Source organism: Erythrolamprus reginae, chromosome 1 (assembly GCF_031021105.1).
Source record: "Erythrolamprus reginae isolate rEryReg1 chromosome 1, rEryReg1.hap1, whole genome shotgun sequence".
In the NCBI taxonomy this organism is placed as follows: domain Eukaryota; kingdom Metazoa; phylum Chordata; class Lepidosauria; order Squamata; family Dipsadidae; genus Erythrolamprus; species Erythrolamprus reginae.
The window spans coordinates 322,049,720-322,070,689 of record NC_091950.1 but is presented as its reverse complement, the minus strand read 5'-3'; the positions used below and the strand labels follow the sequence as shown (position 1 = coordinate 322,070,689).

At 38.3% G+C, this 20,970-nt stretch overlaps 2 protein-coding genes across 8 annotated transcripts in view; one reads left to right on the top strand and one right to left on the bottom strand.

The window, feature by feature from the left end:
• Positions 1-8,269: 8,269 nt before the first annotated feature.
• Positions 8,270-20,970, bottom strand: part of ARMT1 (acidic residue methyltransferase 1) — a 28,663-nt gene continuing 15,962 nt past the window's right edge. The window contains exons 1-5 of one of the 3 annotated variants that reach the window (XM_070733716.1): positions 14,654-14,749; positions 12,928-13,033; positions 11,259-11,494; positions 9,770-9,935; positions 8,270-9,373 (exon numbers count right to left, since the gene is read on the bottom strand). In XM_070733716.1, coding sequence (XP_070589817.1) covers positions 8,615-9,373; positions 9,770-9,935; positions 11,259-11,494; positions 12,928-13,002 — 1,236 coding nt within the window. In that variant the 5' untranslated portion in view covers positions 13,003-13,033; positions 14,654-14,749 and the 3' untranslated portion in view covers positions 8,270-8,614. Of the gene's footprint in view, positions 9,374-9,769; positions 9,936-11,258; positions 11,495-12,927; positions 13,034-14,130; positions 14,364-14,653; positions 14,750-20,970 lie in introns of those variants that run through there. The other 2 variants (XM_070733715.1, XM_070733717.1) reach the window with 2 other exon arrangements.
• RMND1 (required for meiotic nuclear division 1 homolog) overlaps positions 14,376-20,970 on the top strand; it is a 40,784-nt gene continuing 34,189 nt past the window's right edge. Inside the window, exons 1-2 of one of the 5 annotated variants that reach the window (XM_070733713.1) lie at positions 14,411-14,548; positions 18,258-18,372. In XM_070733713.1, the coding sequence (XP_070589814.1) occupies positions 18,333-18,372 (40 nt within the window). In that variant the 5' untranslated portion in view covers positions 14,411-14,548; positions 18,258-18,332. Of the gene's footprint in view, positions 14,549-18,204; positions 18,373-20,970 lie in introns of those variants that run through there. The other 4 variants (XM_070733712.1, XM_070733714.1, XR_011557442.1 and 1 more) reach the window with 4 other exon arrangements.

Sequence of the window (20,970 nt, the reverse complement as noted above, 5' to 3'; positions counted from 1 at the left end):
GAGCACCAGAAAATAAAAGTTCTGGAGCTAATCGTAAAAGTAAAGTAAAACAAAACAAGATAATAAAAAATCACTTTTATATCATTGTCAATAAAATTACATGGAAGCAGTGATGAAATAATCAAGAATCAAGCTTGTCTTGAAGAAGATTATACTTACATTCTTAAATGTGGATGCTAATCTTTGCCCTCTTCAATATAAGTCCTAAATTACATTATATCAACATTTTTTTGCACAAATAATAAAAAAGCACATTTCTTAGAGTTGTTCTAATTCAAGTTATTTGTTTCTGACTTATTCCACTTCTTTGGTCTTTGTTGATTTCTACAATTCAAAAAAATGAAATTGTAAATGAGAATTTATGACTTATGACTACTTAAAAGACATTAACAGTATGAAATTTTTTTCTGTAACAAAACATGGTGCAAAAATGTTTTTTTAGATGCTCCAGGATTATTCATATAAAAAATTCACCAAAAAAAAACCATCTTGGGAGAAATGTAGTTATATATAAAAAAGCAGCATCTCTTTGAGACTGTAATACAAGTTAAATGTGAAAGCTGAAGGTCATCTTCCTTAAAAATCATTTTTCAGCTTATAAAGTCTACTTGTAAGAGTTTGTAAAATCCAGAGCACTTAGCAAAAAACCCCCAAAAAACCTTAGATAAGCTTTTATCCTTTTTTGTGGAAACCTAGAAAGCTGTTTCAATTTTCTACTTTGGCAAATTTCCACTACAGACTACTATTTTTTTTTAATTATTTACTAGTAGAGGGAGTGTGGGATTTTCATGACCCTGTTAGATATATTTCAGCTGACTTTTTAAAGTCTGCTAATTTCCTTTCCAAAAGGAGAACTATCCATCCTATTAATAAAATCAGAACAATGAAACAAAGCCTTTGTTCCTTTTGTGGACCACTTTGCCTGGTGTATGATGATTGCCAGAACTTTGGAGAGGATGTTACAAGCAGATTAAAAATGTTTCTGATGACTAGTAAACATTCCAGCACCCAGAATTTATTACTTTTCCCCAAAACCTAGGAAGAATCCTGTTTACAGAAATACTTAAAATAAATTGAAGAAAAATAAAAGGTCACAATTACAGAGAATACTAAAAAAGATTTTTTCAGAATTCTGTTCATTAACAAATGAATATAACCCTGTCACATTGTATCTTCAGATCTTATCTTGTTCCAAGAGGCAAACACCAGTGTTTCTAATTTAAGTAATAAAGTAAACAAAACATGGACAGAGTTGGAATTTTTTAAAAAGTGTGCCTGTTGACCAGAAGTTCAGGCACGTAGCTGTGTTAACGTGCTGTCCGTTCATGAGTAAGCCAGAATCTCGAAGAATTTACTTTGTGAATATTTATTTCTTCATATTTGCTGTATTCAGATCTGTTCTAATGTGGATCTTTGTGCATATGTCTAGAAATAATAATGTTCCTCAAAAATTCTGCCTTTCAATTCCATGAAAACATAACCATAGCAACTGCGGAGGCATTCTTTTGAAAGATCAAGTTGTTGTTGAGTCAAAGGAAAGCATTATTTTCTGCAGAAAACATGTAATTCCTATTATTTTGTCTAGTTAAGAGAAAGAACATTAGCATTTATTAGATCTATGGCATGCTTTCCACCTGTGGCACATGGAGGGCACGTAAGGTGCTGCCCTATGTCAGCTCCAAAGCGCATGTGGGTGCTGGCCAGCTGATTTTCAGCCTTCCAGGGCGTAAGGAGAAACATAGAAACATAGAAGTCTGACGGCAGAAAAAGACCTCATGGTCCATCTAGTCTGCCCTTATACTATTTTCTGTATTTTATCTTAGGATGGATATATGTTTATCCCAGGCATGTTTAAATTCAGTTACTGTGGATTTATCTACCACATCTGCTGGAAGTTTGTTCCAAGGATCTACTACTCTTTCAGTAAAATAATATTTTCTCATGTTGCTTTTGATCTTTCCCCCAACTAACTTCAGATTGTGTCCCCTTGTTCTTGTGTTCACTTTCCTATTAAAAACACTTCCCTCCTGGACCTTATTTAACCCTTTAATATATTTAAATGTTTCGATCATGTCCCCCCTTTTCCTTCTGTCCTCCAGACTATACAGATTGAGTTCATTAAGTCTTTCCTGATACGTTTTATGCTTAAGACCTTCCACCATTCTTGTAGCCCGTCTTTGGACCCGTTCAATTTTGTCAATATCTTTTTGTAGGTGAGGTCTCCAGAACTGAACACAGTATTCCAAATGTGGTCTCACCAGCATTCTATATAGTGGGATCATAATCTCCCTCTTCCTGCTTGTTATACCTCTAGCTATGCAGCCAAGCATCCTACTTGCTTTCCCTACCGCCTGACTGCACTGTTCACCCATTTTGAGACTGTCAGAAATCACTACCCCTAAATCCTTTTCTTTTGAAGTATTTGCCAACACAGAACTGCCAATACAATACTCAGATTGAGGATTCCTTTTCCCCAAGTGCATTATTTTACATTTGGAAACATTAAACTGCAGTTTCCATTGCTTAGACCATTTATCTAGTAAAGCTAAATCATTTACCATATTACAGACGCCTCCAGGAATATCAACCCTATTGCACACTTTAGAGTCATCGGCAAATAGGCAAACCTTCCCTACCAAACCTTTCCCTATGTCACTCACAAATATATTAAAAAGAATAGGACCCAGAACAGACCCTTGTGGCACACCGCTTGTAACCTGACTCTGCTCAGAATACTCGCCATTAACAATAACTCTCTGATGTCTACGCTTCAGCCAGCTGCAAATCCATTGAACTATCCAGGGATTAAGTCCAATCTTCACTAATTTATCTATCAGCTCTTTATGTGGAACCATATCAAAGGCTTTGCTGAAGTCCAGGTAGGCAATATCCACGGCACCACCTTCATCCACCTTCATCCACCACCTTCATCCTTTGTGACATTTTCATCCTTCCAAGGCTTCAGGAAAGCCTCCAGAGCCTGGGGATGGGGAAAAATGGCCCAATGGGCCTACTGAGTCCTTCGAGATTGGGCGACATAGAAGTCAAATAAAATAAATAAATAAATAAAATACTGGAAGTTCTTTTTCAAACTTCCATTTTTTTAATACCATCCCTAGTCTCTGGAGGCTTTCCAGAAGACTGGTGAGCGTGAAAAATGCCTCAACGGGCCTACCGGAGGTCCGGAGGCTTGCTTGCATGTGTGGGGGGACAGTACAGGGGTGGGTTGTGCACGCATGTGTGGGGGAAGGCATTGCATTATGGGTGTGGGCATGCGCACACGTGCTATCTAGTAGAGAAAATTTTGTGGTTTTAATCTGAAGGAGCACAATAATGAAGAAAACCAGGTTTTGTTACAGCAATTGTTGGGTGCCACCTTTACAAGAGGGACTCCGAAGGTTGGAAAAGTGAAGATTTATATAGCTGTCGAGGGTCACAAGGAGGGAAATCTTCGCAACCTGATTTGCTAGCCCCTGGACAGATCCTTGTCAATATATTTGGCGTTCTGTTGTTACGCGAAATGGGCCTTTCAGGAGTGCAACAGAGCTGGGGAAATCCATTGATGAAGAGATGGAATGTTGAGGTGATATGCTGATAGGAGATGAAAGGTTGGGGTTTCTCTAGGTTGCAATTTCCTTGTATTGTTGCCCTTGGGCTGAGGTGAGAAGCTTCTATTGTTTAGTTTAGATGGCATTGCACAGTCTAGAGCAGGGGTGTCAAATTCAAGGCTTGGGAGCCAGATCCAGCCCATGGGGGTACTTAGATGTGGCCCACAGGGGAGCCCTGGAAAAAGCAAAGGACTGCCCCGTGGTGCTTCTCCCAGCAAAAACGTGGCACTCCCAAGCTGCTTTTTTTGCTGGCAGAGGGTTGCAGGAGGCCGTCCCAGCAAAAATGATGTTCTGGCAGAGCGCTAGGGCCACAGGCACTCCACATGAATGATGTCAAGCTGGCCATGACCACCCCAGTCCTGAGGTCAAACACAACCCTCATGCACAATGAAATTGAGTTTGACATCCTTGATCTAGAGCAGTGTTTCCCAACCTTGGCAACTTGAAGATATTTGGACTTCAACTCCCAGAATTCCCCAGCCAGCAAATGCTGGCTGGGGAATTCTGGGAGTTGAAGTCCAGATATCTTCAAGTTGCCAAGGTTGGGAAACACTGATCTAGAGGGTCAGTTTGTGTTGTGATTCAGTCTGAGGCTCCTCAGGGAACGGCTGGAAATCTGCCGGCTCCATGCTCAGAGGGGGAGGACGAGGAACAGGAGGAGGAGGAGGACCAGGCAGACGGGGAAGAGGAATGCCAGGACGAAGAGGAGGGAGAACAGCCTGAGACCCCTGGGGGGGAGCTCTTCCCAGCGAGTAGCCTGGAATCCTTAGATGAGAACGCACAAGCCATCATCGATATGAGGCAGAGAAGGGCCTCCCAACGAAGGGGACAATTAGCCAGGTATTTCCATCCCTAATAGGCAACAGCTGGGTTTGGGTGTGGTTCTCCTCAGAAAGGTTGAAAAGGCAGGCCCACCCTTCCTGTATTGTGGAGAGTTATCTTTTGGGAGTTCTGTGACCTTGCTTCGATCCTTGGCGTCTCTAATTCTTGTTTGTGGCCTCGAAGGCTGAAAACTTGGGGGAGGCGTGGGTTTTATTATCTACAGTGGTGTGTGTGCCAGCAAGAAGCCCGTTGTATTGTCTGGCCGTCGTGACTCTTCTGTGAAGCTTCATAGCATTCCAGTTTGTAAGAACAGTTTTTGTTCTCTGAGTTTGTTTTCAAAGATATAAAGTGACTTTGCTTTTTACCAGCGTGTCTGGCTGCTTTTTTCAGTTGGTGTTGAAGTCTGGGGGCACCCAGACAGAACACTTTGGGTCTGATACAAGGCATTAAATAGAGTTATGGGAGTAGGTTTAACTCTTAAATATGAAAAATAATTCCACCATTTTATTAGAAATTAATTTCGGGCTTTTGCTTCCATTAAACTTTGCAACAGCGCAAATACCAACATAAAATCAAATTCACCTAGCATTCAGTTTTTCTGAATCAAAAATCCACCTACATGCAACAGAAAAGGTGTTAGCCACTGAAAGTCATCTAGAAACAATGGCGCTTGAATTTTTAAGGAAAAATTCTGTTTGAAATACTGACATGAAAAAGCTTGTGGTGCCAAAAAAAGATGTAACAAATAGAAGGAATTTATAGTTTTTTAAAAAAATGAAAAGAAAAATGTGAAAAGCCCATATTAGACTATCCAAATATAATCAGTTACAAATTTTTTAGATTAAAAAAAAGACAAAAACAGTTAACTCAATATGCATTCCTACTGTATGAATGGCTTTTCTGGCCGTTTCCTCCTAGGAGATTCCTAGAGGCCCCAAGGAGGCTTCTCCCTGCCTTTTCTGGTTACAGTTTCATAGGCTCGGGTTTGTAAGTCAAGTCTACGGAGAGGGGCGGCATACAAATCTAATTAATTAATTAATAAATAAATTAATTAATAAAATGGTTCTTGAGAAGAGGCAAAAAAATCTTGAACACCCGTTTCTTATCTCGTAAGTAGAGGCGTTCTAAGGTAGAGATACCACTGTACAGGCAAAATATTGATAAGAGGTTTGATAAGTGTTTTGCTCGAAGAATAATTTCTCATACAATACTGGCATAAATCAACAGACAAGACATTCTGGTGACTGAGAAACAGGTGAGTATACACATAAGCCTTGTACAGTCATATACAACAGCTTTTATCATGATGAAATTGAATATCAAATGCCCTTAATATTAATTTTGCGTCTATTGTTGAGCCTTTGGACATATTAGGTACAATTGAAACATATAAATTCCTGAACACCTGTGCATGTTCTCTGTTAGAGGGGTCACAGTGCTTTCTAAACTTGCATTTCTTTGTGGAAGAGTTGAAAGCACCAGGACTGATGGCAAGTTTTAATAGGCTCAAAAAGTATTCTCCCTGGCAAACCATCTTAGCTGTAATTCATACTCATATTTTTGTTACATTTTATAAGGATTGCTTACATTTTTAAAAACGTTGAAATAAATGCCAAAAAAACATAAGAAAAACAAAGCAATTGCTAATACAGGCAGTGCTTGACATAGAACTTCATTCGAAGTTATGACACTGAAAAATGTGACTTGTGACCATTTTTCAGTTACGATCTTTACAGCATCCCAATGATCACGTGACCAAAATTTAAATGCTTGGTAACAGGTTTCATATGTATGACTATTGCTGTGTCCTGGAGTCACATGATCTCCTTTAGCGACCTTCTGAGAAGCAAAGTCAATTGGGAAGCCAGATTCACTTAGCAACCAGTTTATTCATTTATCAGCTGTAGTGATTCATTTAACAACTGTGGCAGGAAAGGTCATAAAATGGGACAAAAGTCACTTAACAAATGTTTCACTTTTTTTAATAAAGTTTTTTAAATTAGTTTTTATAGTAATAATAAAACATTCACACAACACATAATTATGTGCTCAATGCTCAAAGTGCCCACCACCAAACAACATTCATACCCTTCCACCAAGATGGGTGGATATTTTCTATATACCATTTTAACTTAAGAGTACAGTAATATATATCTTTACATATTATAAAGTAATTCTAATTTATTCTTTGTACCTTTGTGCCTCATACTTCCCAGGGGCCGATTAGAGCCCAGAGTTGGCCTTCTCCAGGTCCCGTCAGTCAAACAGTGCTGGCTGATGGGACCATGGGGAAAGGCCTTTTCTGTGGCGGCTCCATCACTCTGGAACCAACTGTCCCTAGAGATTTGCACCACCCTCACCCTCCTGGCCCTCCAGAAGGTCTTAAAAACATGGCTCTGCCAGCTGGCCTGGTGCCATTGAGCTATAGCATTCTACTCTGGCCCAAAAGTGGTTGATTGTTTTTTATTGATAGTTTTTACTGGGATTTTTCATTGTTATATATTTTTATTATCCACAGTATTTGAATTTAAACATGCTCGGCATAAACATATGTCCATCCTAACATAAAAAACAGGAAATAGTATTAGGGCAGACTAGATGGATCATGTGGTCTTTTTCTGCCGTCAATCTTCTATTTCTATGTTTCTGTTATTGTTCACCACCCAGTCTGTCAGGAGTTGGGCAGCCTATACATACAATAAAACCTAAAACCTAAACCTCGCATGCCATTTGTGGCACGCATGTCATAGGTTTGCCATCACTGTCTGCAGTCCTGTCTTTCCTTCCTTCCTTCCTTTATAAAACACACTTGAAAGATACTGCCTTCCGTTCTAGTTGTTATTATAAAACAAGCACAACACTTGTGAGCCTTGGAAAGAGCTTATTTTAAGATGAGAAGGAAAAAGGAGAGTGGGGTTAAGAAAAATAATAGTATCACAACCTCCATTAGGCTCTGTCTCCATCTGCTGCTTGCTTCAGCACTGCCCACCACAATCTCTAACAAACTATCTCTGAGGGGACAGCCTTTAGAGACAAACACAATATGTTGTCCACTGCTGTTATGGCTATCAAGTGATCAAAGCAATAAAACATTACTGAAACAATTCCATTTTCTTCAATTAAGAATAATGGAATCTTTTTGTGAACTGAGTATTCTTTTCCAAGTAAAGGGAGAAGTAACTTAAAGCAGGACCAAAAAAGGACGGTGAGAACAGAGACTCAAAAAGGAAGAAAAATACTGTTTCAAAATCACCTTCACAGACTTTGTATGTCAGATTGTACCTTCCACTATTTCCTGTGGTGAAATGTATAGAATAAGACTTCCATTAAAGTAATCAAAGGAGTAGCAGTGATAAACAGTTCTCTAATGCCCATTATAACTCACCAACCAAGCTTAGGTGGAATCATTGTAATATCCATGGCTTAAAATCTATTTAATTAGGAAATAACAATTGACTATAAATGTATTACCTAATCTATAAACAGTCCAGTGTATAGATATCCCCCATGGCTGTTAACCACGATTCCTTCCTTCCTTCCTCCCCTCTTACGTTTCCCCCTTTTCCCTCTCATTTCTGGGACTCTTCCTGGAGTTTTTACCCTTCTCAGCATGCCATTAATATAAATGAGCATGAAAAACCAGGCAGATGTGAAGATGTAGTCCCATCACCTTGACGGATAGTGACAAAGTCTGCCGCCTTTGATCAGTTTTCCTGCAATGTTAATTAGTAAAGCAAGCCTGAAGAGACAAGGGCATTCATGACTGGATTATTTATTTTTAATACTGTGCAACCACACCTGTGGTTCTCATATTAGATAATTTAATTTAAAGCATTTCGTTTTGCCATTTGAAAAGTCATTTTATTTAACTTTTTTTTTCTGAACAAGATTAAGCTCAAGCAGCATTGTGTTTTATGTTAACACAGCAGAGCCAAACACATATCAGCTAATGTAGTAGCTTTGGCTGTTGTTTCTTGTTTTATATCTGTTTAAAATAAAGTACGGTAGAGGACAAATTTGATCTTTTCTGATGATTTAAAAGAGGTCACAATTGCGTATCACTTTAAAATAACAGCATGGCTCATGGAAGAAAATAGGAGTGCACAATGAAAATCAGTGGCCTTCCAAATTAGACCATTAATCGGTTTGTAGCACAGTGCCATTCTTCATATTTTGCAAATCTATCAGGAAGTAACATCAAACTGAATTATTCCATATTTACCACTTATCATCCACTCAGGATCAATATTCATGAGCTGTTCACCTTGCCTAGGTTTCAAACCAACCTGGGTATCAGATTTTAATGTCCTTAAGCTACAGAGTGGTGCAGGATGAAAATTGTTCAAGGCTTGATGGAATGGCACTGTGAATTGCCACTGTCGATCACCTGTTAGCTTTCTATAGTTCAAATCACCTTTGAAAATAATTAAGCTTGATTTCTGCAACTCAGTGTATAAATCTGGAGCAATCTGAGCCATACTAGAAAATTCATGTGGCAAAGTCCAGAACATGTGATCATGATAAATCCAAACCCCTTTTTTCAGATACCCCTCCCAGGAGACACCACATTTAGACATCCATTTATGATTAGCTGCCTTCATCTGTCCAATTGTCCAATCCAGGTCTTGTTTTGTAGTATCTGACACATACCATGGAATACTTTTCCCATGAAAATGAATTTCAGTAACCAATTTTGAGGACATCAAAAAATCAGCCAAAACAAGATCAGTGATAAGTTCAAAACCAGCATTATCCAGGATTATATCAAGCCTAGTTGTTGTTTGTTTTCTCTTTTTGTTTATAAGCAGTGACCAAAGTTTTTCCATATGATCCACCAAAATGAATTGTTTTAATTCTTCCACAGATTGTAATGGGTCAGACTTCTGAGAATTATCTGCTCCAGCTGAAATGGATAGATCACATTTATTGCCCCATAATGAAACCTAAAAAAAGAAAAGATTGCTTGTTAATTTTTGGTAAATATGCAATTATTTGGTCTGCTAAACCTAACCCAATAGCCTGCCAAAGCAAAACTGTATTTCTGGCAAATGAGGAAATGACATACTGTACAGCTTCCTCCTAAACCTCTGAAAAGGTAGTGAACTAGTGTAGCCCAAAACAAAATCAGAACATTCCCATTCTAGTCCCAAGATATGCTTTACATATCCTTAGCTTTCAGTCATTATTTTGAACAGTTGGGATGATATTTGTTACTTTGGATAAAACAAACTTTTTAAAATTCGGATAGTATGTGTAGTTTTGCAGCAGTTATTGGAACTGAAAACATGGTATTGCTTACTGTTTGTGAATATGGAAATATAAACAAGCATCAGTTTTACCTGAATTAGGTTACAAAATTCCTCTTTCAAATGTTTTTCATCTAAACCATCTGTATTTTTCAACATCTCTTGGAGACAAGTACTTAAAACAATCACAGCTTGCTGAGATTCAAGAAAAGCATGATGCTTTTCTTCTTTAAATACATCATAGTTGCTGATGGGTGGACTAAACAAAAGATGTTCTTTAGATTAGTTTCTGATATAATTAGCATCTAAAACACATCCATATTAAACTATTTTATCTTCAAGACTGTTTATCACATTGATCATCACATCAATTATTTTTGACTAAAGAAATAGTTAGAAATGCACAGCATGAGATTATATTAACATTTTGAGTTATACCTAGTATTATTTTTCAATAACAATCCATACTGGGAGTGTATATTGTTTTGTTCCATGTTTGAAAAAAGGTCTTTCATTTGATCATAATAAGGTTGAAATGGATTTGCCAATGGCTTAACTTATTCTTAGTTTCCTCCCCCCCCAATTAATACATAAATATGGACACACATCTTTTTAACTTAAACAAGTTAAAATAATTTTAATTCTCCCCACTTCTTAATGTTTCTGCTGTTCTTTGTCAGTTTTCATCAGCTAAAATAATTAAAGGAATGTTTAACTAAAAGATATACACTGCTCAAAAAAATAAAGAGAACACTTAAACACAATATAACTCCAAGTAAATCAAACTTCTGTGAAATCAAGGAAGCAACACTGATTGACAATCAATTTCACATACTGTTGTGCACATTCAACTTTGTACAGAACAAAGTATTCAATTAGAATATTTCATTCATATCTAGGATGTGTTTGTTCCCTTACTTTTTTGAGCAGTATATTTCTCAAAAAGATGTATATAAACATGTTACTCTACTGATCAACCACTGTATTCTAACATAGAAGAGAACATGGAATAGGGCTACATAGCATCTTTGCATGAGTGAATAAGCAAGAGAGAAAAGTCATTGTTTATTATTTCTATTTTAAGTTGAACTACCAAATAGAATTACTTTACGTGCAATCCTGAATGATATTGAAGTTCTGAACAGGTTAGTTTTATGACAAAGTCCTTCTCCAGTCTCAATAATGAAGGTGAGTTTGAATCCATGCTCAGGCTCAACATGATAGGAACTCGGAAGCTCATTTCAGACAAGAGTGAAACCACATCAAATTAGCTTAACTTTACCAGCCTGTACTTCAATATTTGTAGCAAGCCATTACTAAGATTAATTATATTTATTAGTCCCCTGTATTTAATAGAACACTGAATGATCTCAAATAAAATAAGTTGAACCCAGTTAGTACTGGAATTTTAAGCTGTTCTCTAGAATGGAAAATCAGACAGCCTTGGCAGCGGGGGGGAAACAACAGCAAGCACTTTTTGAAGTGTGGCTATGGGAATTGCATGGATCAAGCTTGACCTGAGGGTATCTTTTTCCTCAAATGTTTAAATAAAAAGAGACAGGAATGGAATATACAAGCTTACCTCTGAATAACAGCTTCATGGATTCTACGATACATGTAACACTCTGTATACAACCAAGGAGATTGAAACCAGCTTGGTGGTTCATTTGATATATTTTTATGATATTCTAAGTACTGGTTCCACAGAGGGGTATCGGGGAGATTATCATTCAATGCAATCAGCGGCTTGTCTGTCTGCAACTCATTCCTCAACTTGGAAAGATAGGATATAGCTTTCTTTTCTGCTTCAATGCCTTTCTAAAATAAAGTGAAAATGTTTCTAATCCAAGTGTTTATGCTTACTAAATTCACACTGCAATAAAGTATATTTAATATGTTTTAAGCAGATTGAAAATATTAGTGTTGAAGCTCAAAAATATCCAGACCCAAAGTTCAGCATGGCAACTATTTAAGTGACCATAATGAATTAATAACCAAATGAATATTTGTGCTATGTCGAACATGGAAGCAAGTGAATAAATGTGGCCTCAAGAGGAAAATAAAAGTGGGATAGATTTTAAAAGAGGGTTTTTTGTTATTAACGTTTACATAAACTGAATGTAAGAGTAGAGCAGTGGCAAACAATAAGACAATGGCAAATTAAAATGTATCTTTCATGAATCATCAGTTTGTGCTGGTGGTAGGTTTGAATATTCCAATGATGCTATGAGATATAGTATTGAAAATGTCCATACTCAAAATGCAACAGGCAGGTTATATTTAAAGGATTAAACACAATTCATTGAAGAAGGAGATCCAACACATCTAATATTTTGCCAAAATGGCCACTTACAATCAGGGCAATGTCAGCATAATACTGGCAGATGATCACAATTGAGCCCAAAATTTCTATTGCTAAGTTAAATATTTTTAAAATGAATTTTATCCCATTTTATGACTTTTCTTGCCCCAATTATGGTATTATGTAAATCACTGCAGTTGTTCAGTACCATATCTTTCAAAGTATAAGACACATCTTAGTTTTGATCATGTGACCATGGGAATGCTGCAATGGCTATAAGTGTGAAAAATGGTCATAAGTTATTTTTTTCAGTACTGTCTTAACTTTTGAATATACTAAATGAACAGTTGTAAATTGAGGATTACCTGTACTGTCCCAATACAGTCCCAAAAACTGATAACATAATTTTGAGTTCAGTGCAAGTTAATTGTTGTTAAAGTGATCCAATCAGAAATGCAGAGAAAATACCAAGTTACTGAAATGCTAAAATTGGAAGTACAGTATCATTTGGAATTAAATTAAAAATTGGTCGTAACATATGAAACAAAGTGGAAGAAACTAAAATGTGTTTTAAGAAGATACAATATTTATCACAAATATCTTCTTCCAATAATCTAAAAGATGATGGTACATATCAGTATCAGTGAATGGATCACACCAATGTAAACTATATACTTACCTAACAGGTACTTAACAGTTATAAGTAACAGGCACATGTACAATGGCCTACCTACTACAAGGTTCTAAGAGTTGATTAGTTTAGAAGACTTTAAAAGATTTGAAACATGAGATGATGCTCAGCAAGACAAATTTTAGCTAATCCAGTATATGTCTTTGTCATTTGAAACAGGAAAACTTATGCCTAAATTATGCAGAACGAACTATAGAAAGCAGCAAGCAAAAATTCGTATTAATACAAAAATAAAACAGAAAGGGTCACATTTCTTACTTCTCCATGTTCTTCAAAGAACTCATGCTTATGTCGATGTAGAGTATCAACAACACGAGTCACGATAAGAGGCATCCTGTCTTTAATTGTACTATATGCAAAAGATCTATAAAAAACAATATTGCAGGCTTGTAAATAGCTTGAATATTATCAAATACAGTACAGTATATACATTTAATATAAATTAGAATGTGGATTTTATTTTTAAAGTTTGGGCCTCTGAAATGCTTAAAATTAGTGTACAATTTAAATCTAACAAATTATTCATTGTCACAGCCTTCCAGCTTTAAAAATAAGGGTGCCTAATAAAGTTGGAGGGCTCTGATACTATGAACTGATTGTTTAGACTAAAATTGTATGCTAATTTTAGACCCTTCAAGGGTCCAAATTTTCAAAATAAAAAACTACCCTATTTTTTTTAATGTGCTTGTTATGTACTATATATTTTGTTCAGTCTGAGCAGGCCATATATATGTCTCTGCAATTTTCTCAACAAGGTTTTCAGAGAGTGATTTTCCTGAAGTCCCCCAGTTGGTTTTGCACCTATGACAGGACTGTAAGTGAGCGTTTCTGGCCCTGCACATTTATTTATTACAACAAATCAATTCTTTGGGAGTGAACTGGCTGACTGGAATAATGAAATTCCCGATACATTTTTTCAATAAATACAAATATAAAATTGGGAGCATTACGCAGACCAAGCTCTTTATCAGGGTGGCACTGCTTAATTTTAACGCCAGTAACTGAATGAATAATAAACACAGCCGATTAATTTATACATGGCCGCTTTTAAATTGAGGCAAATATTTGTAGCATTGGTCCAAATCGCTGGGTTTCGTTTATGGTTAAGTGCCTCGTGCAAACTCACAAAAATTGAACACATCATGGTTCAAATTAAGCATGGGTTAGTTAAGCCACGTCAATCTAACCAAAAATAGCAATAAGCAAAGTGGCGCAGGTCTTCTGCAACCTGATGCCTTCCCAACATTTTGGGATTGCAATTTCCCCTCCAAATCAACTCTGAGAGCTTTCGCAATTCAAACAAGCAGCCCCGGGAAAGAGGATTTTCAGAAACACTCGGACATTAACTCCTCATGTTGTGACATTCCATAATTTCAACCTTCCCACGTTTTATTCCTGCCTTTCCACCCCCTTCCTCCCGTTTCCGAGCTACGAGGAGCCGGCGAGGGAAAAGAAACGCACCCCTTGATCTTGCCCGCAAGAGAAGCCGGTAACCCCACCAACTGCGGCGTCGCCATTTTAATCATTATGACCTCAGCCCCCGCCGACTGCGGCTGCGCGACTTCCGGAGCCTACGCTCCTTTCTATTGGTCCGTTGCTTTGGTTGAGTTTATTGGTGAAAAAGGAGAGAGGCACGGGAAGACTTGCGGGCGGGGGCGGGGACAGGGAAGCCAGGCAGTAAACCACGTGAGGTCACCTGACGGCGAGGTGCAGGCTTTTCTTCCGCGCTGTTGCGGGGGTTGGGGGGAGGGAGGGGCGGATCCAAAGAGAGGCGAGGCGGAGAACATGATTGGACGGCACCAGCACGTGGCGGACGGGGGCTGAAATCGGTGTGGCGTTTTGCCGCTCTTAAAGAGGCGCGAGCGGGTTTGGGATTCAGGTAACGGAGTTGGAACCCGGACGTTTGATCTGTTCCCCCCCCCCCCCTTCTCCCTTGTACTTGGCTGCTGCCATCTCGGCCTAGAGGAGCCGGGGAGCTTCCTACCTGGACGGGCCACTCTAGGTCAGGGCCTGACGGAGGTTGTGAGGAAGGAGAGTCGCCTTTTCCGACGGAGCTGCTTAGCTTCTGTTTTTCTATTGCAAGGCTAGGCAAAGTCGGCTCGTGTGGACTTCAACTCCCAGAATTCCTGAGCTAGCATGAGTGGCTCAGGAATTCTGGGAGTTGAAGTCCACAAGTCATGGAAGAGCTAACGTTTGCCTACCCCTGTTCTATTGGAATCAAAAATATGGCTAAAACGGAAGGTGGGGTGTATTTTATTTTATTGTTGGGCGGTCCCTGTTTTGTTTTCCTCTCACAATCGGGAATTAAGGAAGAGATTTAGCATTTTATTTCAATCAAGACGATTTTCGGATGTAATCCAGTCAGTTGCACCGTTTTGGTAGTGAGTCCGCACATCCTTTATAATGAGACGAATTTAATTAATTAAAATACCCGCCAATTTTTTTAAAAAAAAAAATACAAACGGTTTCGGGGTTGGGTCAGACCTCCCTTTTGAAAACCTTCCGGCGACGTAATTCAAGAGTCGTGAGGTTATTTATGTCGTCAGCACAAACTGATGGATGGAACAAAGCTTTATATATGTATGTATACAATGCTCAAAAAAATAAAGGGAACACTTAAACAACACAATACAGTATAACCAAGTAAATCAAACTTCTGTGAAATCAAACTGTCCACTTAGGAAGCAACACAGATTGACAATCAATTTCACATGCTGTTGTGCACATTCAACTTTGTACAGAACAAAGTATTCAATGAGAATATTTCATTCATTCAGATCTAGGATGTGTTCTTTGAATGTTCCCTTTATCTTTTTGAGCAATATATATAGATGGGTAATAGGCAAGCCAGTATCCTGATGTTTTTGAGGATTCATTTTCTGCCTGCAGTGGACAAGGTCATCGTGAGCAAATAACAGTGCCAAGCATCCATTGCGATTTTAAATTCTTTGTGAACTAAATGAGAACCCAATTGGATGGTTTGGGGCAGAAGTCTGGATGGGACTTAAATCTGAGATGTGAGAGAAGATAAGGCCATACACTGTTTGGTATACTACGAGGGTTATCCAGAAAGTAAGATTTCAAGGCACATAGCTTTCACAGGAAATGAAGTTGGTATTAGCAACTCGGAGAGGGGTGGCATATAAATCCAATCAGTCAGTCAGTCAATGAATCAATCAAGAAATAAATAAAAATAAATATATAAATAAATATATAAATAAATAAATAAATATATAATACTGTTGTGTAACAGGAAGCCAGCAGAAAAGAACAAGCAGTGCCAGTGGTCAGTAGATCATCAACTGGCATTGTGGTGAAAGTTAGAGATGAGCGTTCTCATTCCGTTTCCCTCCAAGTGCGAAGTGTGCGCTATAATACACTACCTGAATGCTAAGGGCATGAACGCTGCTGCAATGGGTGCCCAAGATGCTTGCTGAAAGTACACAAAATCGACAGTTAGTGCCCCCTGAAAATTTCTTGACCATTTAGAGATTGAAGGTGAGGCTTTTCTAAACTGTATAATGACAGGAGATAAAACTTGACCTTATCACAAAACTCCAGAGAGCAAACATCAATCAATGCAGTGGCGCCATACCAATTCCCCTTCAGGCAAAAAATTCAAAACTCAGCAATCGGTGAGAAAAATCTTGGGCATCCATCTTGCACAAATCTTGGGCACCCATTGCAGCAATGTTCATGCCCTTAGCATTCAGGTAGCGTATTATAGCGCACACTTCACATTTGGAGGGAAATGGAATGAGGACGCTCATTTCTAACCTTCACCACAATTCCAGTTGATGATCTACTGACCACTGACACTGCTTGTTCGTTTCTGCTGGCTTCCCGCTACATGATAGTAATACCAACTTCCCCCATGAACATCACCCGTGAGAGTTTTGTGCCTTGTAACCTTACTTTCTGGATTATCTTCGTATATTAATACAGTGCAACCCATTATGTTTTGTAGGTTACATTACTCTCATAGGATCTGCATTTAACAATTCTTGAAATTGTTTTACAATGCAGGTGACTAAAACTGTTACTTCACTTTCATGTAGATCTATTTTTGATGAAAACACATGGCGGATTAGGTTAGATTAGCCGCCCCGAGTCTGCGGAGAGGGGCGGCATACAAATATAAATAATAAATAAATAAATAAAACTCTCTGATATTGGACCACCGATACCATTGATAGATTCTTTAAAATAGATCCTCATATCTAATAAAATTTAGACTTTACTGAGTGGTCTGTGATTTGGCAACGGAATGTTTTTAGAAATAATAATAATAATAATAATTATTATTATTATTATTATTTATTGGATTTGTATGCCGCCCCTCTCCATAGACCCTTCAACTTTCTGAATTGCTCAACTGAGAAGAATCTGTTTTGTGACCTAACTCTAAAAACATGCTCAGGTTTTTGTAAAATATTATTTTGGATAATTAGCCTCAAACTGTTAAAGTAACTCCATTCAAAACAATATGATTAGCTAATCCCCGTACCTCTGAACAAATCAACTATAGGACTTCAGTCTTGTTGAGATGCATTTTAACATTAGTGGTCCTTATCCAGTTCTTTATTGATGGCAAACTTTGATCCAGAATGAGAGTAGAATATTTCAGTTAACATGTATTAATTTGTTCAATTCATCTAATGCATTGGTTCTTACTGTGCACATGTACTAATTAAAACAAATGCAAGTAGTAGTCATAATATTACAGGCAATAATATTAACACTTCAAAAGTCCTCTAGAAAATTCACCTTTTTACAAGCTTCCAAAAGGCCTTGACATTGGGAACTATCCTTTTCGGGGTTGTGTGTGTGTGTATGTGTAAATGATGACACCCTCTTCAGCATCTCTCAGAAATACCCAAAGTTGCTTTCTCAAATCTCTATAGATATTTCCCAGAAATGCACTAGTGAAATTTGCAAAAGTAGCAATCAGCAGTTTGAATTACATCCAGAGATATACCAATAATTAGTAGCTTCATAGCAATGATATAATACATTACTGTGGTAATATGATTGCCTAATAAGCACATAGGTACTGTCTTTGTACTAGGTGAAGTTTCTGAGCTGTCTTTAAGGGCAGCTCCATGTAGAGTCAATTGTGATAATCCATGCCAAAAATAATAAAAGGCATTAGAAATTGTTTTCAGTGCAGTGAATTGAGGCCTTCCTGGTCATCTGTTCTTTTAGCAAGAGCTGTAAGTCCAGAAGGACCCAACACTGCTAGCAAGACTCTCTTTTCTAACCCCCTTTAGGTTAGTATGGTGTTGGAATCAGTAGGTTTCTGAATCAATAGCTATTCCATCTTCCTTGGATTGAGTCTGAGCTCAGATTTTCCCATCCAGACATCAAATAAGAACTTCTGGCACATCTCCCATTGGGTTGGAGGTGGAGATACATAACAGGCTTCATTTATCTATTGATGATCTTTCGCCATGAAATTAATTATTAACTTCCTCAGAAGTTTCATTTATATATTAAGCAGGGTAGGATAAAGAATAAAACTCTGTTTTATAACAGAGACCAAGAATCCCAGCTCTCTTTTCCTACCACCACTGATTGGCCCCACACAGGAAAGAAAGAACACAACTAAAGGATAAGCATGGGTAACAGGATTGAAGGATGCTGTGAGGTCCAGCAATACAAGGATGGTCACTCTCCTCCCTACACATCCTACAAAAGTTAACTGTGAGTACAACCAGTGCTGTTTCCATTCTATGCCCAGGCCTGAATCCAGAATGCCACAGATCCAGATAATCTAAAGACTACTTTGCTCCAAGTACTCATTAGAGAAATGGATAATTGGGGTTATTATGGGTATATAGTCCACATGATGAACTGGCCTAACTGAAGACTGCAGATATCTTAAATCAAGAAAATATTGATGAAGTGAAGTGCTTTAGAGATATAACAAAATATGCAGAACGAAATTTCAAAATAGAAGTTTGAAAGCTTTGGTTTACGAGATAACTTTCTATGAAAAACTTTTGTACCATTCTCAGGATCAACAAGGTAAATAAATTTCAGTATATAGACAAATAGTAACATAGGGAGAAGAAGTTAAATTTTTATACAAGGAAATATTTTGGGTCATGTTGATCCTGAACATAGACTAAAAGGAATGGATCCCCTTGAATTGAGATGGTATAACAATATTGACAGTTAACTTCAACAAGATGCAGCAACATTTAACCCAAACCTATTATAAGATCTTGCGGTTTATGTAACACATTTTCAGTCAACAACATTTATTACTTAGATTTGTATGCCGCCCCTCTCCGAAGACTTGGGGCGGCTCACAACACGTGGAAACAAATCATAAATAATCTAACAAATTTAAAATTAAAAGATTTAAAAGACCCCATATACTAACAGACATACACACAAGCATACCATATATAAATTAAACATGCCCAGGGGAAGGTGTTTCAGTTCCCCCATGCCTGACGGCAAAGGTGGGTTTTAAGGAGTTTACGGAAGGCAGGAAGAGTAGGGGCAGTTCTAATCTCCGGGGGGAGTTGGTTCCAGAGGGCCGGTGCCGCCACAGAGAAGGCTCTTCCCCTGGGGCCCGCCAACTGACATTGTTTAGTTGACGGGACCCGGAGAAGGCCCATTCTGTGGGACCTGATCGGTCGCTGGGATTCGTGCGGCAGGAGGCGGTCTCGGAGATATTCTGGTCCAATGCCATGAAGGGCTTTAAAGGTCATAACCAACACTTTGAATTGTGACCGGAAACTGATCGGGAACCAATGCAGACTGCGGAGTGATGGTGAAACATGGGCATACCTAGGTAAGCCCATGACTGCTCTCGCAGCTGCATTCTGCACGATCTGAAGTTTCCGAACACTTTTCAAAGGTAGCCCCATGTAGAGAGCATTACAGTAGTCGAACCTCGGGGTGATGAGAGCATGAGTGACTGTGAGTAATGAGTCCCGGTCCAGATAGGGCCGCAACTGGTGCACCAGGCGAACCTGGGCAAACGCCCCCCTCGCCACAGCTGAGAGATGTTTTTCTAATGTGAGCTGTGGATCGAGGAGGACGCCCAAGTTGCGGACCCTCTCTGAGGGGGTCAATAATCCCCCCCCCAGGGTAATGGACGGACAGATGGGATTGTCCTTGGGAGGCAAAACCCACAGCCACTCCGTCTTATCCGGGTTGAGCCTGAGTCTGTTGACACCCATCCAGGCCCCAACAGCCTCCAGGCACCGGCACATCACTTCCACCGCTTCGTTGACTGGGCATGGGGTGGAGATGTAAAGCTGGGTATCATCCAGCTTTACATGGTATTATGGTATTATCTATGGTATTATCTATGTGGAAAGGTGCATATACATATATGCACTTCTGACTTCAAGCATTCTTTATATTTATATAGAAATGAACAGCAAAAAAGATACATTTCCCTGTCTTATACTCCGCTCAGTGATAAAACATTTACCAGTCATTCTATTTATTATGCATGCTTTGCTTCTTTATTTGAAGGACTGCCTCTTCCTGGTTATATCGAACTATCCACTCAAGGGTTGGCAGGAGAAACATGTATAGATCCCATCTATGAAAGAGTATCATCTAGCAGGAGTAGGACCAAAGGCATCTCTGCTGTGGCACCTGTCTTTTGGAATACCATTCCCAAAAAACTTAGATTGGCCCAGCCTTCAAGAAGGCCATGTAGATTCCACCGTACTTAATATTCCAGCAATGGTGGGGAATATTTACAGTGTCTGTTGAGCTGACACAAGGATGGATTGTTACTTACCATGATTATTTTGAAAGTGATTATTGATGCCTTTATATGCTTGTATATTTATTTTTAACTAGTTTATATTTGAGTCTTGGTTTTTTATTTGTTGTGAGTTATTCACAACATGAGGTATTACAAATGAATAAATTGTATACCAATCTTACCCAATTTAGCAATTTACATTTGGGGACATTTCTGCAAAATACAGTTCAAGATTAGTGATTTGGCTATGTTGTCTTTAAAACGGTAAATATATAGTAAAGTTGTTTTCTCATTAACCTACTGAGGAACAAAATTATGGTCTGCATACCCATGTTTGGTGTATTCAGACTGCTCTTGAAATGTTGCTCCTTTTCCTGTACCCTGTCATTTGGAATTGTACAAGTATTACTTTCCAGCATTACTTAACAATTTTATCTACAGTTTTTGCATCCCTTCTTCCTACTTTTCCCTTTGGAAGAATGCTATTACTATTCCTCTATACAGCTTTTATGCCGCAAACAAGTTTTATAACAACTTACATAATGGCCATATTTAAAAATTTT